Source organism: Amphiura filiformis, chromosome 20 (genome assembly GCF_039555335.1).
Source record: "Amphiura filiformis chromosome 20, Afil_fr2py, whole genome shotgun sequence".
NCBI lineage: Eukaryota > Metazoa > Echinodermata > Ophiuroidea > Amphilepidida > Amphiuridae > Amphiura > Amphiura filiformis.
This window is the reverse complement of record NC_092647.1, coordinates 37,327,254-37,349,076: the sequence shown is the minus strand read 5'-3', so window position 1 is coordinate 37,349,076 and position 21,823 is coordinate 37,327,254. Positions and strand designations below refer to the sequence as shown.

Genomic DNA, 21,823 nt, shown 5'->3' with positions numbered 1-21,823 from the left:
AATTTGTTTTTAAACTACAGTATGTAGTTTTCGTTGTTTGCTTTTATATTTTGCTGTCTGCCCCCTGAAGAAGAACAGTTTATCTGCTCGAAACGTCGGTTGTTTTTTGTCTGTTATGTGCACAGTGATTTTCATCATTTCCTGTGTACTTTTGTACTGTTTTCCTGACACTTCTGTGGGCTCTGGAATTGGCAATATTTTGTCTGTTTATATGCACAATGATTTTCATCACTTGTTCTAGTGCACTGTTGTATTCCCATTGATTCTTATTTAGGACTTCTGTGGACCTTGGTATTGGTAATGTTTGGCTATCGAACTTTGCCTACTTCTAATGCCTACATTTGCTGTTTTTGTCCCCCTGCATACTGTCTAGTCTGTATTTTACTTGTTTCCCCACAGGGTATACCTTGCTCTTTCCTGTTTTTTATATTCAAGGTATCATCTTGTATCAATTATTGATCCTTGATGCATGGATGTGTTTTGTGTCCTCGTCCGTTGGATTCACCATTACCCACTTTTTTTTTGTAAATATCCTTTTTTCGTTTAAGTTAATATAGTTATTGCATAAAGAATTCCTGCTGGATGAAGGGTTATATTCCAAAAACATTAATGTGTAAGACAACTTTAAAAAGTTTTCTTACACATTAATGTTTTTGGAATATTTCCAAGAAATGGTAGTGCAAAATTATTATTTTTAAACATCAATATAATGTTGCATGATACCAAACATCACACGTACAGCTGTAAGCACTTGATCCATGCGGGTGTCAACTGCAGACAAGTTTAGAATTTTCAAAAATGTCAGAAATGTAAATTTTCATGACCATAGTTGTAATCAGCATAAAAAATGTATGAAATGAGGTCAAACAATCCTAGAACTGTTCAGTGGTTTTAAAGATGGGTCTTGAAATTTTGAGAAAATATCTCGAAACTTTTCATGTTGAAGCCTACAATGCCAGCAAACGGAGCATTAATATCCATTTAGAAAGTAGATGCTCTAATCAAAGAGAAAACGAGTCAAAATGCTATTTTCCAAAATATATTTTCACATGGAAATCGCGCTCTTTTAGGAATCCATATTGATCAATATTAAGAAGTCATCAAGTTGAACAAGAAATATTGCTGCTGTCCTTGAAAGAAAGGTATCAAATTTAAGTGTATTCAGTTGAGAAGGCTTCTGCGCTGTGGCGTCTGTGTAAGGAATATTTACTTATGTCTCTGCGTGGCGCTGTTTTCATGACAAGCCACAAAAATTCACCAACACGCTATTGGGCATTCATACTATATATTGCGAGTATATCAGTTGCGCTTGTGTCAGCCTAAGAGGAATGTTGACTAAAATGACATCCCACTGAACACGATGAATTATACACTTGTGTAATCATGTATTTACTATGGTAACCGTCTTGGGAGGCTGTCTAAATTGCAATTTGGACTAAAGGATGATTAATAGATCTAAAGCTTGTGAAACGCCGGGTGAAACGACGAATTTACGCTGTTATGTCCTGGCATATACTGCAAGTGAATGAATGGATATATAGTTGCTTGTGCTCTTTGGTAAGAACGTAAAAATATTATGATGCATTATACTATAATTATTTAATTACTACTCATTCTCTTACCATCGTGACATGCATTTTTGTCATACAATTTGTTGTTATTGTCACCTTGAAGTAAAATGTCCAATTGTAACGCCACATTCTAATGTTATTAATCATAGTGTTTTTGTACTTCAAAAGGGATTCATCATATGCAAAAGAATTTCGTCTTAACTTGATGTAACGTTAAGCAAATATGATTTGGCAATTCATTCGTAATTATTGTGGAATACATAGTGTAGATTTCAAGAAATCGTCCTCCGTGGTATTGCCGGCAATGGAAAACTAACTTTGTATTTTATAGGATAGAATGTTATGGTGAGCACGGTTTGTGTTTAGTATTTGTCTTTTGAAAAGCTTACCTAGGCAGCGGAGCCCCCTTAAATTTCTACATGGGTCCGACCCCATGGTTATAATAGAAGACAAAATAAAGCATTAATTACCCTGTGCTTCTTCCTTTTTAGCACGAAAAAATTTGGCCCAAATAGGGTAAAAATGCTAAATATTGCTTGCGAGCACTGGCCCATAAGATAAGACACACCTTCGTTTGGGGCTAGAATAGTCTGAAATTGAAATTTCAAAAGAATCCTAGTAAAGCCGGAATAAAATATGCTCGTCCCCGACCCCTCTAAATTGTAATCATCGCCGTCAATTTTTCTATGTGATAAAGATTTAACGTGTCATTATTAACAGTAACATTGGTAAATATTTTTAAAGGTTTCATTATTTTAATAACAGTAACGTTGGGGTTATATTCAAAAGTATTCAGATAATAAAATTATTCAAGCCACAAAAATTCACCAACACGCTATTGGGCATTCATACTATATATTGCGAGTATATCAGTTGCGCTTGTGTCAGCCTAAGAGGAATGTTGACTAAAATGACATCCCACTGAACACGATGAATTATACACTTGTGTAATCATGTATTTACTATGGTAACCGTCTTGGGAGGCTGTCTAAATTGCAATTTGGACTAAAGGATGATTAATAGATCTAAAGCTTGTGAAACGCCGGGTGAAACGACGAATTTACGCTGTTATGTCCTGGCATATACTGCAAGTGAATGAATGGATATATAGTTGCTTGTGCTCTTTGGTAAGAACGTAAAAATATTATGATGCATTATACTATAATTATTTAATTACTACTCATTCTCTTACCATCGTGACATGCATTTTTGTCATACAATTTGTTGTTATTGTCACCTTGAAGTAAAATGTCCAATTGTAACGCCACATTCTAATGTTATTAATCATAGTGTTTTTGTACTTCAAAAGGATTCATCATATGCAAAAGAATTTCGTCTTAACTTGATGTAACGTTAAGCAAATATGATTTGGCAATTCATTCGTAATTATTGTGGAATACATAGTGTAGATTTCAAGAAATCGTCCTCCGTGGTATTGCCGGCAATGGAAAACTAACTTTGTATTTTATAGGATAGAATGTTATGGTGAGCACGGTTTGTGTTTAGTATTTGTCTTTTGAAAAGCTTACCTAGGCAGCGGAGCCCCCTTAAATTTCTACATGGGTCCGACCCCCATGGTTATAATAGAAGACAAAATAAAGCATTAATTACCCTGTGCTTCTTCCTTTTTAGCACGAAAAAATTTGGCCCAAATAGGGTAAAAATGCTAAATATTGCTTGCGAGCACTGGCCCATAAGATAAGACACACCTTCGTTTGGGGCAATAATAGTCTGAAATTGAACTTTCAAAAGAATCCTAGTAAAGCCGGAATAAAATATGCTCGTCCCCGACCCTCTAAATTGTAATCATCGCCGTCAATTTTTCTATGTGATAAAGATTTAACGTGTCATTATTAACAGTAACATTGGTAAATATTTTTAAAGGTTTCATTATTTTAATAACAGTAACGTTGGGGTTATATTCAAAAGTATTCAGATAATAAAATTATTCTCACAGGAAGACTAGCGTTCCAGAGAAAATGTTCAAGGTTCCAAAATAGCAAAGTCGTTTCGCTGGTCAACTCTGAAAATAATTGGAACACACATACGTGAACGTTAATGTGAATTGCACAAGTTGACATTGTCAAATGAATCGGAAATGTGTCAGGTGGTCGTTACGTCACAGGAAAACGATTTTATTATCTTAGTTCATTAGTCTCTGCGGGTTTTGACATAATTCTGATAACACCCCATTTCACGTAAATTGAATGATCAAGTATAACTCATAATTATACTTTTTTGCTTTCCGATGTATTTTGTCAGGGAGACAATGTTCAGTACACCGTTTAGTGTTACATGGTGAATTGTCTATGCTTGCTGCCATGTAATATTTAGTATAAGCAAAAATGCCGTGTGCTCTGACTTTTGATACACTTTCTGTCAATGTTGGTTGCAATGGTTGGTTCTTACAGAAGCTATTTGAAATGGTGTTATAATGCTTTCAAAGTTTTATGTGATTTTCAGGGGACGATGTTATATGAGAAAGGGGTACGCCTTTGTCTTGGGTGCAAACTAAACCCGCATCAAAATGTATTTATGTTTCAATTCATGGGGACAAAAACTGGTCAAATCGGGAACAGCATGTAAGGGTACTTACAAATATGTTTGACAGCTAATTCGGGATTCCGAACAATTGCCCTCTTACCAATATACGACCTAATTTCATTAACCTTGGTTATCTATGCTTCAAATCAGGTCTTCCAAATGTCCTTTGAGTTTTGTCGTAGTGATTTGCTCTGTATCCTACCCTTGCCTGTTTTATTCGTCAAATAAAACTTAGTGGGTGTTGTCATATCCTGATAACGCGCCATTTTACGTACATTGAATGATCAAGTATAACTCATAATATACTTTATGCTTTCAGAAGCATTTTGCCAGGGATACAATTAGGAGGTATTGTAGCTGCCGTTCCTATAGCAACCTTTTGTAGGCCGTGTAGCGTTACATGCTTTATCTATTGCTTGCTGCTATACATATTAGGCAACAATACCGTATATTTTGAATTTTGATAAGCTTTCTGTCCAACAATGGTTGCAATGGTCGATTCTTACAGAAGCTATTTGAAATGGTGTTAGTGCTTTCAAAGTTTTAGGTGATTTTCAGGTTTCCTTGAGTTTATTATCATATTCCATTTGCAAAGCTGATTAAGGGCTCGGATAGCAACGTTTGCACAGTATATTTGTGGGACCTGAGAGCACATAAGACACACCAAATCGCATTTTGAATACGAAGAATATATAATTCTAATATCAAATAATAATTTGATTTTCTGAAATTCGCGATATAATGCAAATTTTATCATATGATAAATTCTTAAAGAATAATATTTATAACATTTAACAGTCCTCGAAGTAAACTTTATATATCTAATGATATGTACATATTTAAAGTGTATGTATCTGGGATGAAAATCGTCCATCATGAGGATGTTATTGTGCAATACTCATGTTCCCTTTGTATCTACTGGACTGAATATTTGGCTTGTAAAGCAAATGTGACGTGTCATGTCAAAAGGAGACACTTTTGGGCAGGATCGTAAATGGAGAAATAGCCAAAAATCTGCCGGTGGGTGATTTTTTCACAATTTGGGTTTGTTGCGAATTTGTGATGTTATTAATGTTAAAAATATTGTCTGATAGTTTCAGACCGAAATATAACTGGCATCTTGTATTTTTTGAGACATTTTTCAAGTTAATTCCTACTCTCAACATTGTCAATAATATTTTTAAAGGCCGATATCTCAATTTCCAATTTTATAATACCATAACTTCCGAACTCAATATCTTCGCTTAGGAATGTCCGATTTCATTGGGGAAAACGGCGTTGTGGAGCAAAATATCTCTATATTTAAGATATGTAAAAACCTCAAAATTCATAACCTGCCCAAAAGTGTCTCTTTTTGACATGACACGTCACAAATGTTGTTTGTAAACCTCGATACAATTTTAACCTTGATACAAGCCCAGATACAAAGTAAATAGTCAATATATTGATTATTCAAAGACGGACATGTCTTTCAACAAAACCACTGGAGATCCAGCATAGACTATGGAAATAAAAGAATCTTTTACAAAGGTCGTGCGTCTTGAACTCGCCACTCAAAAAAGATGGCGATGTTACATTTTCCCAAATTCGACTCAAATTAAATGATGATATCTCTGCTAAGCAAGAAGTTATTGTCATGCTTGTGGTCTCGTTTTATTGCTAATAAAATGCACTTTAAACCCTGCAAAAAGAATTGCGTTAGCTTTTTTAATACTGACACTGTGCTTCATAGAATTCAGAATGGGCAGGGTGGCGGCGGTGGGGGATGTGGAGGTGGGGGATGTGGTACACACAAACTCTAAGGGATTGATATTAAGTGCATAATCTGCTCCTGTAAAGGCTGTAAATTGGATTTTGACTCTATTTAGCATCTAAAAGACTCATGACCTTACAGCTAAACAATTGTACTAATTGTTTTTAATCATTTATCATTGGTTTAGTCTAGAAAATACAAACTTTTCCATACAAACTACCCGTTTTCATATTAAACACTGTAGAAAGTAACGCGGATGCACTTCAAATCTAAAAGTTACTGTAAAATTTTAATTACTTATCCTACCATAGTCAAAGTATAGAATTTCTGAAGGGAAATGTGATGAGGAATCTAAATATGGACTTACTTTTACTGCGTGGGTTAGGGGCAAAATGTAAATTTAAATGTAAAATATAAACATGTAAAAAATTCGAACATACTTTGGGACACCCTGTATTCCGAGATTACCAATGGGTTCCCCCTATCCTCTAACCAAATGAATGTTGTTTACTTCCAGTTCATTACTGCAAGTTGGTAATAAGCAATGCATTAAGTAACCCATTTTTTATTCGAATCTTTTTTATTCCACCCTGTATAACTTGAAGGTCACCTTTATAATGAGTTGAAATGTATATATTTGAATTGCTTAAGCCTTCAGCTTTCCATAAAATGTATACTTTTGCTAGTTTCGGGTTGATAATTGTGGAGATAATCTAATTAGAAGCTCGATTGGTATAAAAATTCATAATATTTGTGATGTAATGCTAAGGCTGGCGAGTTCAGGACACATGGCCTTAAGCGCAATTTTCTCAAAAATGGGAGATGAGGCTTTGTTGCACTGAGTCTCTTTGATATAATACATAAGTCATATACTAAAAGCCGTAAAAGATGAGTAGCTCAGATATCTGGCGAATCAAAAGACATGAAAGTCACGGTTGTTTGATTTGATCGTTTATTAATGTTTCTAACAAAACTTTATATAATTATTAGTTCTAGTATTGGACAATACCAACAGCTACCATACTATTAAATACACGCATATATTTTAAAGCTATTTTTAACCTAGATTTCTTTATCAATTTTTCACCTTTTTCTGCCTTTTTGTGGTAATTTTTATTCTATAAATTGTATATTTGTGTGCGAATTGAGGGCGCTATTTACATATATTTACGTTTAATTTAGCTCAACAAATGTGTGTTATTCCTTCCATATTCCTACTCATTTTTCTGATGTTTTAATGTCATTATACAAGTATATGATTTAAGATAAATAGCGCCATCAGTGTTCAACTTCGCTTAAAAATGAATATACAGTTCTATATGCCATCAAACAACAGTTAAGTACAGAGGAATTCACTGTAGTCAGTAGATATATAAGTATGATAACATAATAAACAGCTGGAATATAAAAGTGCTATTCGAGAAGTACGACAAATCCACCTTGAAGACGAATTTCTATTTATAGTAAACAAGCGATACTTTATATCACACGAATTCGAATACTAGGTAATAAGGTATGGAAAGAAACAGCTGCACGGTGTTTGTAGCTCTCGCTCTTTTATTGAAATATATTATTACAAGCATTCAAAAGTACCGAGGTTTCATAGTCAATATCTTTTCTTATGTTTGTATTTTATGTATACGCATTATCTACATCTTTATTTTTGTTATATTAGTTCTTTTGTATTAATTTAATATTTGTTATATTAGTTCTTTTGTTTTAATTATCGTAATTACGGCATCGTATAACCTGGTGATGAATGCATTCATACTCATAGATACCATATATTTTCAGCATAACAACGAGGAGTGTTTGGTTATCGACTAAGTATAATATTTGATGAGCAGATATTATATATACTTTTATTTTGATTTTCAAATAGTCACATTCAATTTGTGGTTTTTTTCTGTGCATATTACAGCGATGTGTTCATTATGCGTTTTATAAACATGATATATGTCTTCTGGTTTACTATAGATCACTAACCACGTTAACGACACTGTTTTGCTGGTTATAAGCCATTATAATATGCAGTATCTTAAGTTGAACCTAATATAATAACGAAACCATCTGCCTAATGCATGCTTTCAAAAGCCGGCACACGATTGTTTCAGCTCTATGGTACAGAGCATGACATAATTAGCCTGGGCCACTAATGTGTTTTATGTCTTACTTTCATTGCATCATAACATCTTTCATTTTTCACGTATAGTGTGTTAATTGTCTTACCGTATCAATATATCTGCATCTCCGACACTCTCATCTTAATACTTAACGATTTAAGAAATCCAAAATAATTGTTATAATTATGCATTTTCAATACACCAGAAATAAACTGGCCTCAAAAAGAAACTTTTAACTTTTTCACAAGGTCATATCTTAAATTCCTGTTCATAAAAATAAACAAAAATTGAACACAGGATTACCTCAATACTCTACTATAAACACTGTTCAGTAAATAAACAGTTGTCCAACTGATACAACAGCTAAATGCACTGACATGGAACAGCTTCTTAGACCACATTCCTAGCCCAATATTTGGCACCCAACACAAGAAATCTGTGAGTAAATGGAATAGTGTGGAACAAGACCTGGGTTCCATTTATTCGCCTGTGAATGTGGTCCCGGAAGCTGTTCCGTGTCAGTGCATTTTACTGTTGTGTCAGTTGGACAACTGCTTAATTACTGACATGTGTTTAGAGTAGAGTATTGAAGTAATCCTGTGTGTAATTTTTGTTCATTTTATGGACAGGATTTTAAGATATGACCTTGTGAAAAATTATATTTTGGAGGCCAGTTTATATACAAAGAAAATCTTTCTCCTATTTTTACATGTACACACTGCAATATTTTGACCCATCATAATTATTATATTTTATTATAAAAAATGATAATCATTATAAACCTTTAATTGGATGCAACTAAATATTTCAGTCAAGTATATCAGATTTGTATATTTCTCAAAAAGGCAATTGAGCAGGTTAATGTGGGTGTTTTAAGGTAAACGAAACGAAACTCCTAAAGGCCAAAATGTAACTTGTGGTGATTAAAATTGTTTATTTTTTAAAACAAATTTTAGCGAATAAAAATTTTGCAAAGAGAAGAGTTAAGAGTCGGTTATGAATTAGGTTAATAACTATTTGCATCAGTTGTATCTCGTGCATTTTGAATAAGCTCGGAATAATCGCCCATCGGGACACTCCTCTGTTCCAAAGCTAAAATGTATAAACTTTTCGTGTACTCGCCAACACTTAGGGATTCCAAACAGTTACACAATATACAATCTACATTGCCTTAACTTTGCTTTTCTCCGCTAGCGCTGCTCCGCCTCAAATCAAACCTTTCAAATGTCCTTTAAGAAAAAGCTCTTATGATATACCTGGTTTAATCGAAGTAATTTTAATGTTCTGTATCCTACCCTTGCCTATTTATTTATATGCGTCAGATAATTCAATATTATCCCAAATGACTTCTTGTCGAGGTTCCTCAAGAGCCATGATTCTGCTGTTTCAATTCCGACTTTAATAGTGGAATGGCGTCATCCATGCAACCTATATAAACATCTTCCAAATCTCTTTCTTGTTTCAATTCATATTTTTACCTCTCTGAAGTAAACCATTGTGCAATATAGTATCTGGGAATTGGCGCCACTTTGCATTAGGATGGACTAATGCGCTTACATACAAGCCGTTTAGATTGTCCTTGATGTATCACTTTATATAGTACATGTACATTAAACCGATTGTGGGTACATTTTTCACAATGATATACACAGTTGAATGGTGTAGTCAGTACTATTGACTGTGCATATGTATCATCCTTTAAAATAAAGTGATTCTAATTTATACGTCAACGAATGTAAGGATACTCTCCAACAGTTTTGGCAAATAATTAGGAATTCCGAACAATTACCCTCTTACTAATATACAATCTACATTTCCTTAACTTTGCTTTTCTCCGCTAGCGCTGCTCCGATTCATATCAGACCTTTCAAATGTCCTTTGAGAAAAACGCTCTTGTGATATTCATGTGGGTGCATTGTTCACAATAATATACACTGTTGAATAAATAATGTAGTCAGTGCTATTGTCTTTGCTATGTATCATCCTTTAACATAAAGTGATTTTCCATTACCCTATAATTCCAAGAATGAAAGACGATCATAATAAACACGATAAATATATGGATGAGGTTGTTCTTAGCATTCAAGTTTGTATCAGGGATTAAGACACATTTTGAGTAATTGTGACAATCTCGAAATAGCAAAAGTACCTCGTTGAACATATGCCTGATTGGATAGTTCAATTCGTGTTTTAATTTGAAAAAATGAGGAACTGTGCGAGTATATAACAATGATGATAAAGTCGTAATCTCAGCGAATCTTGTCGTTAATACTAGATCCTTTTCTTTGTAAAAATCCCAACAGAGAGAGTTTGCTAACAGAAGCCATAAAATGATGTAACATTAAACCCTACACTTTTGAGTAGAAATAATATTGTCTGGTTTGGTGTATTAAAACATGAAGATTTTAAAACTATTTAATCTCTTCTACATCTAGTGTTCCACCCATCTGTGTTCAGTGGCGTAGCGTGAGTAATGTGTTTCATAGTATAAAAAAAGGGAAGGGGAGCCACCAGGCACCGCTCTTCATAGCTACAAGTGGTTAAGGTTGTTTTGTGTGCCAAACTGCAATACCAGCACTTGTTTGACTCTTACTTGGCACTTGTCATTCTTGATTGGATTTAAAGAGATGGAAAAGTGCATTAGCGAAAGTTCATGAATGAAATTATCCACCAGGAAGTAGTAAAATGCTTGCTTATACCACTAAAACAAACCCTATTAGAATGTGTGTATGGTGATTACTAATGGCAGGAACTTCTCTGTTAAAGCTATACTTATGTATACATGTATGTATACACTTTCCCGGTAAAGTTTCCATATTCATTCGCCAAGATCTTTCGGAGCTAGTAGTAGTACAACCTTGAGGCTATTGCTTGATATCTCAAAATGTTCTACTTACAGGCTACTTACTCTAAGTGCACTTTAAACATTTAGTTATATAAGCTGACAGGTGACGTTACGATGCAGTTACGCAGTAGTGGCAATTCGTGTTTTCATTATGATTTGGTATAGTAAAATGCATGTATGAACGATTTCCATACCACGTAATCTCTTCTACATTTAGTGTTGGAGCCCGTATGTGTTGCATAAGCAAAGTGGTTTAGGGTTATTTTGTGTGCCAAACTGTGCAGTATTTGAGATTAGGTTCACCTTACCAATGTTTTAGGATTCGGAATATTCAGAAAGCGAGAATGATGAAAAAAATAGCGATTAGTGATTGTGGTGTGATGATTAACAATAACTTAAACAAGCCGTCTTTATTCTTTTAAGAATTTGCCATCTTAAAGGTTTCTCACTTGTATGATGAAACCGTCAAAGTATTTATACAATGTACATGTACCACAGCCAGAGTCAAATAATAAACGGAGAATACAATATCCTTGGATACATTATGTACATCCTGGAGGATTTTATAAAACTAATCATTGTGTATCACTTGCGGTCCCAAAAGACACATTGTCGTTGACAGAAAGCACTAAATGGATTATTAACGAGTAACTGCAAACCCACTACATACAGTTAAGTCCGACATCGATAAATACACGGCATTAGCGTCAAAAAGCTTGGCAAAGCTAAATGCATTATAATTTTGTAGACAAATTCTCAGTATTATGTTTGAAAAGATACAGTGGGGGTGAATATAAGAATACAGGGTGTCCCAGGAAAAAAAACCCCGGGTGAATGAATTTGGAGAGAGGTCGAGAATTTGGCATCATAATCCAAAAATGTAAAACACAGCGTGTAGCCCATCTTATTCTGCATCTTATACGCTAATTGTACTTGAATCGGTTGACTGATTGCAAAGTTTGAAAGAAAGGTCACTCAACACAATGTGCTAATACGCGGATTTAGGGTTTCTCTACCGGAAGTCAATTTGTGCCGAAATTCCTTCCCACAATGCAATATGCGTATTGCATAACAAAGAATATTGATTAACCTCCAAACTGTATATATAGTTATGCAAAACGCTTATTGCATTGTGGGAAGGAATTTCGGCAGGGAAACCCTGAATTCGCGTATTGGCTAACATGTAAATGGGCTTTAGATTTTGTTCGGTGAAATCCTTTCGTTCTTCTTGCAAAAAATTTAATTAGGTTTTCTTCAAATTTGACAATACTGCACGATATTAAAAATAAAAGCCTGCATGTAAGATGATGCTCGATACTTGTAAATATCTAGTGAACTTGCTTCTGGTGAACTTGCTTCCATTGAGTTAAGACACAGCTTATTTTGCTCTGAGTTTGTTGTCTTGTTTGCTACTGAGTTCTATTTTGAACTTGCCTTCAGTTTTTGAAGAGCAGTTTATCTGCTCAAAACATCGGTTGTTTTTGTCTGTTATGTGCACAATGATTTTCATCACTTCCAGTGTACTTTTGTACTGTTTTCCTGACCCTTCTGTGGGCTCTGGAATGGGCAATTTTTGGCCATCGAACTTTGTCTGTTTATATGCGCAATGATTTTCATCACTTGTTCTAGTGCACTTTTGTATTCCCATTGATTCTTGTTTAGCACTTCTGTGGGCCTTGGTACTGGTATATAAATGTATTTGGTTTAATCCACCCAATTGGGCACTCACAACACCTGTTTGGTGCATGCGGGGAACCAGATATGGCCGACCAAATCCTGACCATGACTTGGCTCGTTGGATTCGTCTATATGATGCACGATAAAATGAGCTACGGGGCGCTTTTTAATTTTTGTTGTTTTGATTCCAATGTCTATTTCTCGACTTATGTCCAAATTCATTCACCCGGTATTTATTTCTGGGACAGCCTGTATAAGAAAAGAATATTGTAAACATTTTAAGATAGTAAGAAAATAAAAATTTTGCACTTACATCTGAAGATGTCTTTCAGTTCTTGAGATGATGTGTCAGAATAAATAAAAATTACGTTTCCTAGTTTTTGTGACCTTGAAATCTGATTCCGGAATAGATTTCAATTAAGATGCCGAGTTTCTTTCTATAGAAAATTTATCAATATTATTCATTCCCCTGTTGCTTTAAAAGCTGTGACCTTATTGAATGCCATTAACAAACAACCCTTCAAATAAAAAAGAAAACAAAATTATGCGGAGGTGTTGATAAGCATGTGTAGGGAAATACAAACATATTGACAATTATGATTTTCCTTCGACAAAAGTCTGACGTGTAAACTTGAAGTAGCTTTAATCAATGAACGTGCTTATATACGTAAAGATTATACTGCAATAACAATTGATTTCGCAGTACGCTAAGTAAAGGTAAAGGTAAAGGAGGCGATCCTGTATAAACAGTGATCGGAGTGCCCATCTCTCTTTCATTGGCGATTGGGCCAGACTCCTATGTAATATTGCTATAGGGGGATCGCTACACCTCCTCTACAGCGAGTCTGTTACCTTCCCAGCATTTAAGAATGCCGGTACCCATTTAACCACCTGGGTGGAGAGGAGTAATCGAGATAAAGTGCCTTACTCAAGGGCACAACACGATGGCGTCGCCGGGGCTCGAACCCGCAACCTTCCGATTATGAGTCAGTGCCCGTTCCGCTAGGCCACCGTGCTCTAATACACGCTAAATACCGGATACGCTAATACACTAATACACGCTAGTACGCTAATACACGCTAAATACCGGATAATCTGGCTCACTATAAACACGCTCTATGTTCATGAACTTACCTTGTATAATTATTATGTTTCGCTTTAAAAGAGGATGAACCAATTCTATCACATATTGTCACTGTCTTGATTGACCCTTACTTGACACTTAGCATGCTTAGAATACTTTTAAGTTTCTTTGTCATTCTTGCTTGGATTTAATTAGATGGAAAAGTGCATTAGCACAGTGAAAGTTGATGAATGAAATTGATGTCCATTAGGAAGTAGTAAAATGTTTACAAACTAATGTACCCTTTTACTGAGGGAGTAAGCTTATGATATATATTTTCTAAACACGGAAGAAAACAAAATTGACCAGGGGCCGACTTTACGAGCGTTTCGACGTGGACGCTCACATATACGATTCTATAACGACTATACGGGTTTACTAATGATTTGCAATCTCATTATTGCGTTTCATTATTTTGTTTAACTCTTCGTCAAACCTCATTTGTTCAAAGGTTAAATGAAAAACCTCATGTGTAAAAATGGGCCCCAATATCAAAACGTCATATGTGCCATTTCGGTCAAATTCATCTTTTGTGTACAACTTGAAGAAAATGTCCTTTTAAACCTACTGATACTTCTATTTTAACTGTAAACTGTGTAAGGTTCTGTAAATAGCAAAATAACCGACGCCATTTTCTATGTTTTTGGGTATCACGCAAAATGACAATCGTTACATATGAGGTTTTGTAATTGAGACCCACATTTTACACATGAGGTTTTGAATCTGAAATTTGAAATAGTATTATGAGGTTTTTCCCGCCCAGTGACGTCTGACGAATATCATTTGTTTGTAAACATCCCAACAGAGATAGTTTACTAATATAAGCCATGAAATAAAGTAACATTAACCATTCACATTGGTTCTTGAGAAGCAATTGTCTGGTTTTGGTTTGGTAAAGTAAAAACATGAAAGATTTGCAAACAACGCAATCTGTTCTACATCTAGTGCAGACGACGCCCACCTGTGTTGTATAGCCAAAGTACGTGGTTTAATCTAGGGTTGTTTTGTGTGCCAAACTGAGATTAGGATCACCTTACCAATGTTTTAGGATTCTGAATATTCCGAAGAATATTCAAGAGAGCAGAAATGATGAAAATAATTAGTGGCAGAATTGGGTGATTATGGTGTCTTGATCAGCATTAATCTTAACAATTCGACTATATTCTTTTAAGAAGTTCCAATCTGAAAGGTTTCTCATTTATATGAATACACCACTTTATTGTACGTGTACTACAGCCTAGTCAAATAATAAACATGGGATGCAATATCCCAGGATACATTACGTACATCCTTGAAAACATGATTAGCTATTGTCCAACCATTTTCTGTAGCTGAAACCTTACATTATTTATTACCAAGGGTAGATTTTACAAAGCAATTTGCACAAACAAGTTCCCTCATGAAATTGTAGAATTGATTCTATACTTCGTAGTTTTTATAATAATTCTGAGAAATCCTTGATGCACTTATTTTGTGATTGCGATAAAATTGGGATAAAATGTTTGTGGAACAGTCTGACCCAATTAGTGTTAACGTTTCACACGTCGGATACCTAACAAGGTGTTAAAACATTGATGACAATTATCAATGTCCAACCTTCCGGATCTTTTCTTGTTTCAGTGTGTAGCTCGTATTTCATTTTACAGGAGTAATAGAGCAGTATGGGTTGGGCTGAGTGTGATGATTCTCACTATGTGTAAATATTGTATTGTTCTTTCAGAAGAATTGGAAAGAATGAGGTAACGGCTGTAGAATGAGTGTCAGCTTATCATGAAAATATCATCTAATCTCGTCGGGCTTTTCATGGTTTTATTGGGATTCATTCTGTGTACTCTATTCTATGTGAGCTCCCCCGGAACCTTCGATGATAATTATTCTTATGTCTCCAGAGAACCAGGTAAGGGCTGTGCAATAATTATGAGCCCTGGGGAGGGTAAAATTGGGGGGGCGGAGGGGGCAAGAAATGTTTGGCGAGCCGAAGGGGGGGGCAAGCAATTTTGGCAAGCCGAGAGGGGGGGCAAGCGATTTTGGGCACACATTCATGGGGCGCCTTTTAAATAAAACGCGCTAAAATGCTTAGAAAAACAGTACGGAAACGCTTAAATATGCATATTTTCCTGCACGCTGCGCTCGCAACATATAGACCATTTAAGGTTTGGAAATTGGGATCCCAAAAATTTGGCATGTGTAAGGGGGGAGGGCAAACAATTTTTGGCAGACCGAGAGGGGGGGGGCAAGCGATTTTGGCGGGCCGAGAGGGGGGGGTGCGATTTTTGGCGAGCCGTTTGGAAATTTGATAATTATTGCACAGCCCCTAAGTTATTGTTCTGGACAGTGAAAAAAAAAGGTTTAATATTGGATTTTTTTGCCCCCGCCCTTAGATTGGGTACCCTCGTAAGTGCAAAACAAATGAGATAAGCAGGGAATGAAGAAGAGTCGTAAACGTCAAGTATGGCCTCTATGGACCAGATCGCACGGTTGTTTGATGGCATGTAAAACCGAGTCATTTTAAAGAAAAGTTGAAAAATGATGGCGCTATTTATCTAAAATTTAGTTTGAATCTTTACAAGGGGTAGGCACTTGTAAAATGGGATTAGAACATCAGAAAACAGACTAACAAATGTGACCGTCCACGGCGAATGAGCCGTAAATTCCTCCCTCGGTCAATTTTGTTTTATTTCGTGTTTAAAAATAAACATCATAACCTTTAAAATGGTATATCATTTGACTTCAAACGATATCCAGAAGCGGAGTTATGGTTAGTTAAACTTTGCTCCTTCAACAAAATTATAGCTTTGTTCGTTTCTATGTGTGTCTCTTTTTCCACATTGCTGGCAATAAATATCAAACAGTCATAATTGGCGGTCATTTCAAATCATCCCCAAGTCAACGAGGTTTAAGAAGGTTCTCTCATTGTTAATAGAGGTTATCCACTTCACTCATGTGTGACTTCTAACAAAAGGCGCTGATTCCCGTAGTATTCCTTATTCAAAACAATTCAATGCATGACCTCGGAGTTACCTGCATGACTATTGGCGGGCTATTTTGAAACAGTCATGGTTGCACATGCAGGTACTTCTTTTGAAAGTCCTAAACAAGGTATAGCAGTCGTTGATAGGATATGCAGCTTATACACCAATCCGAGAAGCGTTTACTGTATTTGGCCCTCTATTGACGGCAACACAATAAATAATGGATGGAACCCCCGACCTCGGGACACCGCAGTTTTACATCGGGGACACCGCAGTAATGGCGAAGTCGGATAGGTGTATAGAACACGGATAACCTCTATTGTTGGTTATGCATACCTATACAAATAACCCACCACTTGAAAAGGATTTAGCAAAAGCAAACAAAGACCAGAGCTATTAAAAGTTCTATAGCTATCTAAGGTAGAAGCTTATTATCCACTTCAATAATAGGATTATTGATTGGTGTTGTGACTATCAAAATAAGACAGATGTCGCGCCAGCTTAAGTGACCGATGAATACGACCTTCGTACACATTTTACACCATAACTCAGAATACAATTTAGGGAATTTACGGCTCGTTTGTGCTGCCGGGTCACAAATGACAAGGGAATTTTCCAAAAACTTTTTATCATGAAATGTAAGGTATAACTCATATTATTTGGCTAGTTTAAATTAAGAATATATGTAAATAGCGCCCTCAATTTGTAAACAAATGTACAGTTTATAGAATTAAAATTACCACAAAAAAGCAGAAAAAGATGAATAATTTGATATAGAAATGAAAATCTATGTTAAAAATTGCTACAAAATATATGTGTATATACAGTTTATTAGTGTGTTATTATAGCTGTTGGTATTATTCAGGTCTAGAATTCAACATTATAATAATGTTTAAGAAAAATACAAAAATAATCCCATCAAACAATCGTGATCGTGTGACAAATGCACTACCACTAACCGGTAGTGGGAGGCAAAGGGTAATAACAACTCAATATTATTAACATATGAAAGGACGCTAGGACAAAGTGTGACATGAATTAAATTCACAAAGATACTTGCTACTGCTTGTTTTAAAAAAAAAATTCCGCCGTAGTCTTTAAAGTTAACATTTTGATCTTTCTTTTTCAGATTTGCTCATAGAGAAAACTATTTATGATATGCAAATAAACGCTCGTCAATCGAACGAGGTATGTATGAAGAATAAAGGGACTTATTGAAACGTAGTAAGAAAATATACAATATCTGGTTGTTATTCTTGAATCTCTTATACCGCGGAAGCTATCTTGAGGTCACCGTGCTATTATGTCTTGCACTGAATGTTTACCAGCATTATATCGTATGTACGACGAACAGATCTAGAAAAAGCCCCTTGTACTAATTTGGTGGGTTTTTGCTCAGCACCCAAAAGGCAAAATTACGAGGCTTCTTGGAGATTTTTGGCCGAATAATGAAGAGAATGACACATACTTTCTCTATTTCACATTAGCTGTTTGAAGTATGGAAGACACAATAGGGCTTACCCACTTGTAATATTGCCCTTGTGTACCCGACACATCGAAACAATCTAATGCAAGATTCAACTGACATTAATCCGAGTGTTATTGTGTACCATTTTCAAATAATCACTGTTCGCTGAAAGAAGGCATTTTGAATGGAAAATATGCATTCATCTGATCAAATGGTTTACATTTTAGAAGTATATGATCGATATCTGACTAATTCGTTACTTTATATTTTGATTTTCAGAGTTACCATTTTGACAATGACGATTTTATGCAAATACAAACAAATGTTCAGAAGAGAAGAAAACAAATCCTAGAACGAGGATGTTACTTGTCATCAAATCGACTCACGCATCTCAACATGGCCATAGATCCGCCTCGTAACCTTATTGTGGACGATAAAAACCAACTGATATATTGCTTTGTACCGAAAGTTGCCTGCACGAGTTGGAAGATGGTGTTTCTACAGTTAAATGGCTTTTTACATCCTGGAAAGACTCTTCCACAGTACTTTGTTAATCGTCCGGGTTTGAAAAAACTAAGTGTCCTGGAGGAGTATACACTGCCGCAGAGACGGTATATTTTGGGACATTATAAGAAGTTCATGTTCACACGGAACCCTTACAGTCGTGTCTTGTCTGTATATAGAAATAAACTGGACCCAGGATCGACTTTTGACAGAGCCAAAAAGTGGCAAAATACATTAGGAAAAGTGATAGCGTCAAAATTTAAAGACAAAAAGTCAATTACAAACTCCTCTTTGACATTTCCCAAGTTTATAAGTTTTCTACTTCAAGCAAATTCACCCGACAATAGACACTGGAAGTCAGTATACGATAGCTGCTTTCCTTGTGACGTTAAATATGATGTCATCGGTAGATTTGAAACACTCGAAACGGATGCAAAGTATATTTTGAAGCTTATTGGAAAGGGCCAAACTATTCATTTTCCACAAGCAGAGCAAAGTAGTCCAACAAATAGCTCTAAACCAGAAGTGCTCAAAGAATATTATTCCAAAGTATCTAGACGTGATATGAAGAAATTATATGCAAAATACAAGCTTGACTTTGAATTATTTGGGTACAGTGAAATGAAGTTTGATAAAAGCTGACACAAACTTTAAAATTATTGACTTTTCAATAATAATGCCGATCAAAGGAAGTAAATCAGAAATATTCTGTTTTACTTTTAAATTCGTCGCTGGGCGGGAAAATTTCATGTAATTCCTAAGGTCAAATTCACAATTCAAAAAAATGTAACATGTGGGCCCCACTTACATTAATATCATATGTAACGATTTTGTCATTTTGCCTGAGACGCAAAAAAAAATGTTTAAAATTAACAGGGTTTGTATAAAAATGGTGTTGGTTTTTAGTTATTTACAGATACAGATTACAGTTCAATGTAAAGGTGTGTCGGGGCATTTTCTTGAAGTTGACATACAAAAAGGAATTTGACCAAAGTTGCACTTGAGATTGATGTAACTGGGGCCCACTTGTTACATATATGGTATTGCATTTGCCCTTTGGAATAATACATATGGGGTTTTTTTCGAGCAGCGATGACAACGTATAACAATTAATTTGGGCAATATCTCAAAGCAATCTGATTGAACATGAATTCAACAACTCCTCCTATACTTTTGTACAGGAGCCAACAGGAGTTAATCCATGATGAATCCACACTTTTGCAGTAAGCGTATACGCGAACGCCAGCGCACATCCGCGTTACGCGTGAGCGCGTAAAATTCGTCATGTCTTGAATATGTGTGCGTATCACGCTTGCAAGTTGAATTCAGTATTTTGGAAGTATCGGATAAAGATTGCCGTTTTATTCAGTTTTATTGCTGATATCAACAGAAATCACCGATCTTTTTGTAAGGCTGACTGTCAATGATTAACTCACATTCCTCATGCAATAATCATGTGAATTATACGATCTTTAGCTCGCTCGGGCAGCTAAAGCTGCCCTCGCGAAGTAAACCACGCAGACGACGCGAACGCATCGTTGTTAATCGGTGATGAACAACGGTGAAACATGATTGAATCCCTAAAACAATGTATCTCCAGCGTATCTTAATCGCGATTCGAAAACTTTTACATGATATCGGCTCCAAGGTTTTATCACGACTTTGATCTTTAATAGAAGGCAGGCAACTACATGACCTTAGAATCAGATTTGCATTGCCTCCATTACATTGAGATGTAACCCTTCTTCCTATAAATGTCATACCTATTCTCATCCCGGTAGAGCGTGGGAATGAACTCGTTTAAGTAGAAAATCTCCACTTAACTCATCGCCGTCATTGGGCGTGGGACAAAGTTTAACTAAATGATAAAAATAAAACTTAAGTGTTGAAACAATCTCCACTTATTTCATTCACAATATCTGAATTGCTTCCTTTTGATTGTGTGTCTTTATCAAAAGCTTTTATCAAAGTTCTTTTTTTTTTTATATATAGGTAAATTTGTATTTTTATATTCACGCACACACATCGTGCAAATGGTATTTACCTTAGAAATGCGTCATTGGCTTTAGTATAGTTAAACAAGTTAAGAGGATTTTAGGCTTGTAAGTGTTAGTTTTTTTACCATTTAAAGTTTTCGTAATGGTTGCACAGTTTTAAGGAGTATTGCACAAATACAATCCGTTCGGCTTTACTTCGAATTACAGAAAATTACGTATCAAAGTGTTTTATTAAACCTTCTATAATATAAGAAAACATGACTCCTGTTCCATTTTTAAATCATACACTGTAAGTTCCGTAGGGTCTTACCGGGACATTTTCAGGTTTTTTGGTGTAAATTTGGGTCAGAAATGTCAGAAAATTGGTTTAGAGATGGGGTGGTTTTTTTTTTCCAAATTGTCTCCAGAAATCGGGGAAAAGTATAGATACTTGAGGAAAATGTTATAATTTTGAAAAAGAAACAAACGAAACCAAATATATTTTTCGGTCACTTTTTTGTCAAATATATATGGGATATTTCCATAATAGTTTATTGTAAAGTGCTGGCATCCCAGTTGTCAGTCATTTTACCGTAAAATAACGTGTACCTACCTGTATCTACGGTGTTTTTGATAAAATAATAAACATTGTTATTAATTAAATCATGTCAACCAGAAAAAACTCTTGTTTTCGGCTGGGTGGATGACCGAGGTCAATCGGCGAGGAAGTTGCTTGATGACCCGATCCAACTATGTGGCATATTAATGCTACCGCCCCCATTCATGTTGAGGGACGGTTACTCGGCTCGTACCAATACAGCTTCTTTGCCTCCCAATTCAAACCAACGGTGTGCACGGTCCAAAATGAGAACATGATCAATGTCAAAACTGTGCCATTGCCCTGAAGATATTTATAGACAGTCGAGTCGTTATCACCTGAACTGGCTCGCCTATGTTGGGACACGTGATTCTACAGGGCCTGGGTTGGTCGGTGTCACACCAATGTCCTGATCTTCAGCACACTGAACACTGTATACTATTAAATGTATACCACCGCACCGCTTAGGTGTGTATCTGGGTTGAGGGGGCCAGCTACCTCCCCACTCTTCAACTTTTCTTGCTACAACGCATCTGACTTTACTAGAAGTGAACATCAGAGGACTACGTTCGAACATAGGTGAGGTGTCCAATCTGTGCCGTGAACTAAAGCCATCCATTATTATCATAGTGGAAACCTTCTTGGATGCTACTGTGAACGATGGTGCTG

The 21,823-nt window shown here is 35.7% G+C and overlaps 1 protein-coding gene across 3 annotated transcripts in view; it reads left to right on the top strand.

Annotated features, from left to right (window-relative positions):
- Positions 1–19,730, top strand: part of LOC140142793 (carbohydrate sulfotransferase 11-like) — a 64,532-nt gene extending 44,802 nt beyond the window's left edge. Inside the window, exons 1-4 of one of the 3 annotated variants that reach the window (XM_072164797.1) lie at positions 2,625–2,698; positions 15,360–15,533; positions 17,738–17,796; positions 18,356–19,730. In XM_072164797.1, coding sequence (XP_072020898.1) covers positions 15,407–15,533; positions 17,738–17,796; positions 18,356–19,222 — 1,053 coding nt within the window. In that variant the 5' untranslated portion in view covers positions 2,625–2,698; positions 15,360–15,406 and the 3' untranslated portion in view covers positions 19,223–19,730. Of the gene's footprint in view, positions 1–2,624; positions 2,699–15,356; positions 15,534–17,737; positions 17,797–18,355 lie in introns of those variants that run through there. The other 2 variants (XM_072164795.1, XM_072164796.1) reach the window with 2 other exon arrangements.
- Positions 19,731–21,823: the final 2,093 nt, after the last annotated feature.